This window comes from Rhamphochromis sp. 'chilingali' (assembly GCF_963969265.1).
Source record: "Rhamphochromis sp. 'chilingali' genome assembly, chromosome: 5".
NCBI classification, from domain to species: domain Eukaryota; kingdom Metazoa; phylum Chordata; class Actinopteri; order Cichliformes; family Cichlidae; genus Rhamphochromis; species Rhamphochromis sp. 'chilingali'.
This window is the reverse complement of record NC_137932.1, coordinates 22,455,369-22,465,070: the sequence shown is the minus strand read 5'-3', so window position 1 is coordinate 22,465,070 and position 9,702 is coordinate 22,455,369. Positions and strand designations below refer to the sequence as shown.

The 9,702-nt window shown below is 40.2% G+C and overlaps 1 protein-coding gene across 2 annotated transcripts in view; it reads left to right on the top strand.

Annotated features, from left to right (window-relative positions):
* The first annotated feature begins 1,268 nt into the window (after positions 1 to 1,268).
* Positions 1,269 to 9,702, top strand: part of LOC308396489 (uridine-cytidine kinase-like 1) — a 31,062-nt gene continuing 22,628 nt past the window's right edge. Inside the window, exons 1-2 of one of the 2 annotated variants that reach the window (XM_080881833.1) lie at positions 1,269 to 1,410; positions 3,747 to 3,955. In XM_080881833.1, coding sequence (XP_080737959.1) covers positions 1,322 to 1,410; positions 3,747 to 3,955 — 298 coding nt within the window. In that variant the 5' untranslated portion in view covers positions 1,269 to 1,321. The remainder of the gene's footprint in view (positions 1,411 to 3,746; positions 3,956 to 9,702) is intronic. The other variant, XM_080881834.1, reaches the window with a different exon arrangement.

Here is a 9,702-nt window from a genome sequence, read left to right as displayed (position 1 = left end):
TGACAAGACTTTATTTGAACTTAACAATTTATTTAAATCTTTGTATAAGCAATTATTTCTTGTTCTAAACCTGTATTTTTACCACGTAAAAGATTATTTACTATGTAAGCATTAACGATAGAATCTGTTAGCTAAACAAAATAGTTAATGTTTAATTTACTGTAATAATAGCACAAATCAATTCATTATTTTGTCATAGTGGCAAACCAGCGAATTAAATTAATCACAAAATTGACCATTAGAACTAAGACAAAAGAACAAGGTAACCAAAAAATTATTTTAAAAGTTATTTTAAAATTAATTATATTAAGAACAGGAATGATGTGCGGAGCTGTTGTAACTACAGAGGAAAAAGTTTATGAAACTATGAAGACAGCAAGACAGTATAGAGGTGTGCGATAAGTGGCAGTTGAGGTCAGGCAGGAGTCTTTGTGGACTGTTTGCAGACAACATTGTGATCTGTAGTGAGATCAGGGACCAGGCAGGCAGAGGTATGGTCTGGAGAGAAGAGGAATGAAAAGTGAGTAGAACAAAGATAGAATGCATCTCCAAATGACATGGAGACAGCTATAACAGCAAAGCTTCAAGAAGCAGGAGTAGGGGAGGTAGATGAATTTAAGCACCTGGGGTCAACCATGTAAAGAAATGGACAGTGCACAAGAGAGGTTAAGAAGAAAGTGCAGGTAGGGTAGGACAGGTGGAAACAAGTGTCAGGGGCTATTTGTGACAGAATGATAGTAGCAAGAGAGAAAGGGAACGTTTACAAGATGGCAGTGAAACCTACTATGATGTATGGCTTGGAGATGGGGATCCTGACAAAAAGAGAGAGAGCAGATTGAAGGTACTAACATTTTCATTGGGGGCAACCACAATGGACAAGATTAGAAAGAGGGACAGTTCAGGATGAGCAGTTTGGAGACAAGGTTAAGGAAAGGGTCAGATGGTTTGGGCATGTGCAGTGGATGTATAATGAATACACCGGACAGAAAACCTCAGAGGAGATTAACGGGTGCGAGTTGGCATGAGAGGAGGATGCTAAGAATAGGGTGCGATGGAGATGATCCACTGTGGCAACCCTTAATAGAAGTAGCTAAAATAAATAGAAGTCTTTAAATACATTATTAGTGTTTTTTGTTGTTGTTAAATTTAAACCAGGAGATAGTATTTCTTTTATACTATCCTCGAAATAATTTTGGAAAAAAGTTTCGGTTTTTTTTCTATTACCTTGAACACAATCTTAGTTTACGCCCGCTGACGTCACGACGCTCCCAGTGTTTGGTTTCCGCGCCGCGCCGCGCTGCGCTGAGCTGACTGAGCAGACATGGCAGCAACCAGCAGCGACAGCAAACCGGATGAGCCGCAGACAGATGGAGGGACGGAAGGGGATAGATCCATGTCGAGGTCAGACAGGTAAAAAAGGAAGGAATAAAATATGGCTGTTGTGGCACGCGGGGGTGTTGTCGAGCCCCGCGGTGGAAACTGCTCTTGGCAGCTAGCTAGTCCAGCTAGCTGCCACACTCGGTGTAACCCACGCATTGTGTTTTGTCGTGGGTGCAGAGAACAAAAGCTTAATAAAGAACATGGGAGAATTAGCGAAAAAACACCTAAGTGAGGACAGAGAGACCTGGGCCCGGTCGTAAAATATTCTATGGAGGTTTTATCTGTGGTTACATCAACACTTTCTTCCCTCGTCTCTTTCCATAAGCATCTGTACAGATCCTCTCATTCTGTATGCAAGACTAATGCGACAAATGACGATTTTATGAACGTTTTCAACTTACAAAGCGTTTATTCATCATTTAAAAGTATTCGGCAGCTTTTCAGTGCGGCCTATTAAATTCGGCCGTATTAACCATCACATCTCAAAAAAAATATTCACTTTCAAATTGTGTATTTCAAATGTTTATTTTTAGGAATGGCTACTGTTAACCAGGGTCGGTTTTTGTTAATTACCACCAGTTTCTAGATGTTCACTGACCATATGGTATCACAACGGAAGCTAGTGTTGCTTTGTTGCTAACGCCCCCTTATTCATAACACGTAGCACTGAGGATGTGCTGGGGATCAGGTGTCTGTCTGGCAGCTTGGTGACCTGGCTGTGTAGCTGTAGTGCAGCTGGGTGTTAAATCTATGCACAAATGCATGAGTTTTTGAATCATTGAAATGTCACTGCACCAATGAAAAACCTTGGATCCTTGCATACTTTGATGCATATCAACCACTCAAAAAATTGATGGTTACTGTGAAGGTGTTCTTTTAACTTGGCTGCACTGATTGTAAATAAAATACAAAGTTGCATTTAGTTTGTATTTACATTAGGTCAGCGAGTTATCTACGTTAGGTGTCTATCTTTACAGGGACAAAGATGTGCATGAAGCACAGAAGCGGGAAAAAACCCCAAAAGGAAATCCATAAAATCATAAATCAGCCTAAAAAGTGTTACATTTGCATAATATTTTGCTTCTGCAAAAAGCAACCTATTGCCTATTTCTTTAGGCTTACAAGTTAATATTTAATGGCCTACCTTCTCTGCCATTGAGCTACAGCATTAGACTATAAATAAAAAACGGACATAGCCAGTAAGTGGTCATCCACTGGTTAGTGAAGTGAAACCTTGTGGTGAAGCTTTCACACTTGCTTTCTTAGTGTTCTAAATACGATCTGAGAAACTGACTGCATGTTCAAACTGTAGTGACTTGTAAACCATAAAGTCCAGCCAAATGATGACAGCCTTACTCATGTGAATGGTGGCTCCCCACCCAGTGTCATGCTGTGTCCAGGGCAGCGGTGTGATTTCCTGGGGAGGGCCGGCAAGTTCCCCCTTCCTCCCCCTCAACCACACCGACAGTAGATGCTTCCCTGTGAAGAGGAGAGTTCATAGAGGGTCTCCGGAGTGAGCAGAGACCCTCTTCTCTCTCTGCAGGACAACAGTGTATCTGCAGGTTCCCAAGAGTTAATATTTTGAATATATTTAGCTAAATGTTTTCCCTTTTTATACCCATTTATAGCTTCACATCTTTGAGCTTCTTTTGGTTAGAAAAAGGCTACTTTTGACACAATGGTGGTCATAAACCTGCAGATATGTTGTAAAAATGAAAATGCCTGTATTGGAGCAGCAGCGGGGGTCCACTATGAGCGAACAAGGCATCTCTGATGGCATACTGCAAACACAAACTGTTCAAAAAGCAGGCAAACATGAGGACTTAGCCTTAGTATGAGTCTAAAAATTACTTTAAATGATCTCACGGCACTTTGGAAACATCCCACAAGTGTTTCTTTGCTTGCCTAAAAATACGCAAACAATCTGTTTTTTGGTGAAAGTCAAGCCGCACACCTGAAATGTAGAGGAGTGTTCAAAATATGATGCCCTGCGGTGCCCAAACATGTGTCTTCTGTTGGTGTTATTTGAAGCTGCATAACTGCATTGCTGCTGTGATATGATGTGACAGACCCACCCCTGTCCAGTTTTTTCCATGGCGTAAATCTCACCCATATCAGATCATATTTAGATTCATTAGTGACTCTAAATTGGATGTAGGTGTGAATATGAATGGTTGTCATGTCTCTTTATAAGTCCTGCCCCATCACAGCCTGGGGACCGGTCCAGTGTAGCCTTCAAGGGACACATTGCGTGATATATACTTATTTACATGTGAATCCTAGTTTCCCATTAATGTCACCTGTTAATTAAAAACCTGTTAAAAGGGTTAAATGTTGCTCGCTTACCTTCCTTTCTTTTACCCCAGTGGAAGTGGTGACGATTCCTTGGATGGCCTCTCAAACCATGTCCCCCGCTGTCCTTTGACCCCTTCGCTATCGCCACGAAAACGGACTACAAGCCAGTCCAAGACAGAGCCTCCTCTGCTGAGGACTAGTAAAAGGACGATCTACACTGCTGGCAGACCACCTTGGTATAATGTCACTGGGACAACCTTCAAAGAAGCCTTCGTTATAGGTGAGAGAACATCTTATTTCATTTAAATTGTTTAAAATTATGCCAAGCATTCTCCTGGCATTCTGATGAGGAGGAAGTGAATGCCAGAGTCTATCAATAATATAGCTATCTGAGTTTTTCCAGATTAAAAATCTCAGGTGCTTTCGTCCGCTTCCTGTAGCTAGTGCATTAAAATGAACATTATACCTGGGGACAGAATCATATTATTATTTTTGACCACCATGGTGCTGTTGTTGAATGTAGAGCCCCCCCCCCCACCCACACACACAAAAGAAAAAACTGGTTTTAGTTGCCAAAAAAAATTGTAACAGGCGCACTATCAATAAAACCAGTGATGTCACTGGAATTTGGGAGAAGCTTTTGCAACTGTGTTGTACAGATGCAGTCAGCAGATTCTGGTCAGTCTTTGTTTTATTCCCAGAAATATTTGCCTAACTCATGCTAGGTAATGCTGTGTAAGTATTTGGTTATCAGACCCGCGATAATGTGGCGTCTTTTCTTTTTGTACAGCCACTGAGGGAAAGTTGGCTCAGCACTCGCTGCTGGTGGAAACGAGGCATATGTGAGATCTTGTTGGCATTTAAGTCTAAACACTGCTGTGCCAAAATACATCCCTAGTGCGATGTTTGCATGGCTGCTGGTTCTTAGTCTTGTTACTTGATAAAACAAATAATTATTTACCAAAATGAACTGACATTTCAGTTATCTTGGGCAGCAGCTTTGCATTTTCTCAGACTGAAATCTAACATTTTCATGAGGCTCTGGGTGCATTGTGTGTGCATTTACAGCAGGCTGCCATCTTGCTGATCAGCTCAGTAAAATATCTGCATCGGGACAAGTCCCAGCAGCAGTAAAATGAGCGTGACAGAGACACTAAACCTGTGTGTGCCTGTGCACGTTTAACAGCCGCAGAGCCAGCGTACCGTGGTTAAACGCATCAGACTGGCATGACTGGTGATAGGTGGAGGGAGAGGTGGACATTATCTTTAGTTGGCAATCTGTTACCGTCAATGGCGCGCAATGACTGGTTACAATTTCACACTCGACTGTACCGTGGCCCCCAATTTAAAGGAGCAGTCTGTGTAACATAAGGGGGACTGTGCTGATCTGGTCCCAAGAAACAATGGAGAATATAAAGTACTGGGGTTGCAGGAACAGATGGATTTAGGGATGGAAGCAAAAGTGAATGGCAGAAAAACATTGTAAAGCCTCATAGGTATCAAAGGTGGCTGCTGTCTCTACAGTCTGGGTTTATTGCTTATAGAAAAAGCAGTTTTATCTGTTTTAACAGGATTTTCCAGTGGCTAGGCTTTGCTGCTGGGTGACGTGCTGAGAATTTCTTGTCTATGCAGGAGCTTGTGATACTTTGGATTAGCTAGTATTTCTAGAACATCTTCAGAGCTGTAATCGGGAAATAAGCAGCCCCACAGTGTTCTTTGACCGGTTTCCTAGTCAGCAGTTTCGACCCCGATGAGTCTTATCAGGGCAAAAAAAAAAAAACCCATTTCAACACGTCACCAAGAGCTGTTTATGTCGTTGAAGCAGCTCTGTAGGCTATTTCTGTTCCTGTGTGCACACACACACACACATGCACCAACAAAGACACAACAGCAAATTCATCCTGCTTTTCACCCGCTCCTGCCAGCCAGCAGGGTGTTCTGGCCCCGTTCCCAGGATTGTTTTCCTGAAAGATTGCTGTTTTGGTCTTTAACCCAGGAGGTTGAGGGAGGTGAGGCAGGGATTGACTTTTATTTTAGACATCTGTCCCATTGGTTTCATGTTTTCTTTTTTGTCTCTCAGCTCAAAATATGTTTGCGTTCACAGATTTTTCTGCACTCTTAAGCATAAAGCGTGTTGCATGATTTTTGTTCATCGCCATCACGTTCAGTATTTTTTAACCTCACATCCAGATGATGGCTAAATGTGAAGCAGAAAGGACACGTTTTTTTCCCCCCTAAGCTTTATTTTCATTTTTAAATTGGAAAACAAACAAAAACAAACAAACAAAGCAAAAAACAAACAAACAGAAAACTCACAACTATGGGACAGAGCAAGTATCAACAAATAACCACAACATGGCAGGCCATTGTGACCACAGAAGCACTCCCAGGTGCACACTCTTGTATCTATGCCTTTCAAGGATAACCTCAGACATCTGAAAACCAAACACAGAAAATACAAGCATAATAATAATAATAATAATAATAATAACATAACAACATTGATAATTACATAATTTTAAAAACAAACAAACAAACAAAAAAGAACTCAGGAGAAAAAGGGAGCAAAACAGAAAACAGAAAACACATCATGTGAACCCCTCCCACCATCCCCCCACCCCTTTACCCCTGTATGGCTCTCAACCTCATCACATTCGTGTATCCAGACAGCCCATATTTACACCTATCTATAGAAACTCTCATGCACAGGAATCAACATCCCCCACGATAAAACTGCAGCATTCAGGAAATCGAGTCAGGAAGGCCTTGATCAAATCAAGGCAGACCCAGGGGGATTTGCGTCATCTCTATGATCTATTAGGTCCAAAGACGGTAGTACTGCCAGGAAGGGCCCCCAAATTTTTTCAAAGGTTCCATATTTCCCTTTTACACCATGCAATATCTTCTCAGCTGTGCAGTAGGACGCTAGCTCATTAATCTAGTGTCTCAATGTTGAAGAATTTTCAGATTTCCAATGTAGCAGAATACATTTTTTCACTGCAGTACTCGCAAGTAAAATAAAATATTTGTTATGGTAATTCACATTGATAGAACCTGTGTCACCTAGAATCCATAGTTTTGGGTCCAGTTCAATTTGGATCCCCATTACCCTTGAGATTATTTCAATGGCCTGTCTCCAGACCTCTTCACTGGGCAATTCCACAGCATGTGCAGGAGATCACCATCTGTTACCTTACATCTCAAACATTTGGGGGAATAATTATTATCAATTTTATGTAACCTATAAGGGGTGTAATATATCCTATGAAATATATTAAATTGCATTTGCCTGTGATTTGTAGAAATTAACATGGTCTGTGCCTGTTCCAATAAATGGTGCCATTCTACCTCTTCATAGACATGGCCCAGGTCTGTCTCCCATTTTCTTTTTATAGACGCTTTGTTATGGTCAGGTAACTTTTCATTGATAATAGCATATATAGAAGATGCTATTCCTTTTATTGACTTCCATGGTTTGGTGCAAAGATGCGTTTCAAGAAGAGTTTCTTTTGGTATCTCGGGGAATAACCCTTTGGATTTCTCTTTGACCCAATCTCTTATTTGTAGGAATTTGAAGAAACTTTGTCCTGGGAGTTTGAATTTTTCCTTTAGTTGTTGAAAGTCAATAAATGTATCATTATTGTATAAGTCGGCAACAGTTCAAATATTTCTGTCCTTCCATCCCTGCAATATTGGGTCAGCAATATGATGAGAGAGATCAGGGTTGCCACATAGGGGTGTCCTTCTAAGAAAAGAGATATTTATTTTCAGAAGTGAGTGGGATTCCTGCCAGGCGCAGAAGGCGGTTAATATTATCAAATTGTTTGTGAGCTTGGATAGACATTTTTTTGTACCTAAAAATAGAACATCTTTTAATAGTATGGGGTTCACCTCATGTTGTTCTATTGGAACCCATCGAACCTCACTCCTCTCTGCATGTAGCCAGATCCAAATTGATCGATACTGGGAGGCAAGATAATAGTTCCTAAAGTTTGGTAAACTAAGTCCTCCCCTTGATTATGGGGCCTGTAGGGAGGAGAGTTTGACTCTTGGATTTTTCTTTTGCCATATGAAAGAAGTTATAAGTTTATTAAGCTCTTTGAAGAAACTTCTAGGAACATTTGTAGGGAGACATTGAAATAAGTAAATGAACTTAGGCAAAGTGTTCATTTTAATAACATTAATTCTCCCTATGAGAGATAATGGAAAATCTATCCATCTCTGAATGTTAAGTTTGGTTTGCTCCAACAGTTTGATATAATTTAGTTTGAACATTTGATCCTCGGATTAACCAATTTGTATACCCAAATACGTAAAGCCATTATTACGCCACTGTAATGGGTCAGTAAGAGCTCTAATTTTGATAATTGATTTTATGCTTTTATCTCACCACCTGTCGGCATCTGACAGCTGAATGTGTCAGTGATTAATGAAAAAACCAATCAGCTATTAAATAAATAGTGACAGCAGTTATTAAGGCAGCTGCAGTCAGGTTAATTCTTGATATTGAATACATTTTGATTTTGCATTTATGTTTTGGTGTCGTTTCACAGATAATTTGAATAGAACTGTATAATGTGGTCAGGGGACATTTGCTGATAGCAATCAGAGCAGTCAGAGAAAAGATAACATGTGTAACAGAAGTGTAACAGTTTTAATAATGGAGCATGTGGACATCTGTGTCAAACAAACTCATCAGTTCATTCAACATATGTTAGGCTTGAAAAGAGCTTGAGAATACCAACCGTACAGTTAAACTTATTGCATAAACACTTGTTGTCTCGTGGTTTTTTTCTGGGTCAGAATGCTGTGGTGACTACATATAAGAATGATTAGTCTTCATATAGTCGCTTAATAGAAATCTGTGCATTTTCCTGTGGTTTTCAGCTGTTTAATGAACAAAATAGTATTTTCTGCTTTTTTTTAAATGCAACAAAAATCTATCGGTCTGGCGATTTTTAACTTGAAAGCAGTGATAAATAGATGATTGGGATGATTGTCAGACATGATCACCTGGGTCATAATCTGCACGGTGTGTCCAAAGTTGTAAAGAGAACGCTCTGTTTATGTGCCAGGAAAACAGAAAATGAATCGGAAACAGAAGCAGTGTACCAGTAAGGTCAGGAACATTGCAGTCTGTTGTCCCATAACAATTAAAAAAAAGTACTGGATTAGGATTATCTTTAGCTGACGTCGTAACATTTATCTCCAAACTTGGATGTTGGAACACAGGAGTGATGTCACTCCAGTGTGTTACCGTTTTCCAGAAAAAGCACAGAAAACAGGATTTGTGTTGGTTCTTAGCAAGGTAGATCCATTCAGGTATCACTAACAATATACATAAATGTTTTTATACTCGTTTTGTTCTTAAAAACACCACCACAGCGCATTCATGGATAGAGCTCGGTCAGTGCTCGGAGTCCCAGCCAATCATTATGTCTGTAGTGGACCAAGAAAGTTAAACAGAAAAATGTTTTTCCTCGGTTCTCAGGAGGATGTGGCTTATTTAGTGAGTCACAAATACATAACAGTGGCACTGCAGATTAAAAGTGTTACAGTTGTATTACTGTTTGTGTTCAGTGCCGCCAACTTGGATTGTGGGGCACACGGGGTTGCTGAGGCTTTCCAAGTGGGAAATCAAGCAAGTAATTTTAACTGTGAAATTCTGACTTCCTAATTATTCTGCACAGCGTTACTGTCAGTGGCCTTCAAGGATTGAAGGATATTTTAAAACACATCTTTCCATTAGTCAAACTGACCCAGTAGTGTCTGAGATAAGTCTCCCTAATTATGAATGACATGACTTTTTTGCCTTTTAGATAAAACTGCATAACTGTGACTGACATTCATATAATAGACTGAGGTGCTAATTTATTAGAGGGATGTCCTGCGTTTTTACTCCTGCTGTCCTTGATATCAAGATGTTGAATAAAATGTTTCTGCATGAGTTTTCCTGGGTGCCTTTCATGCTGCAGTCATTGTTAATCCCAAGTATTTCATTTATTCCTTTTCATGCACCTCAGAGAA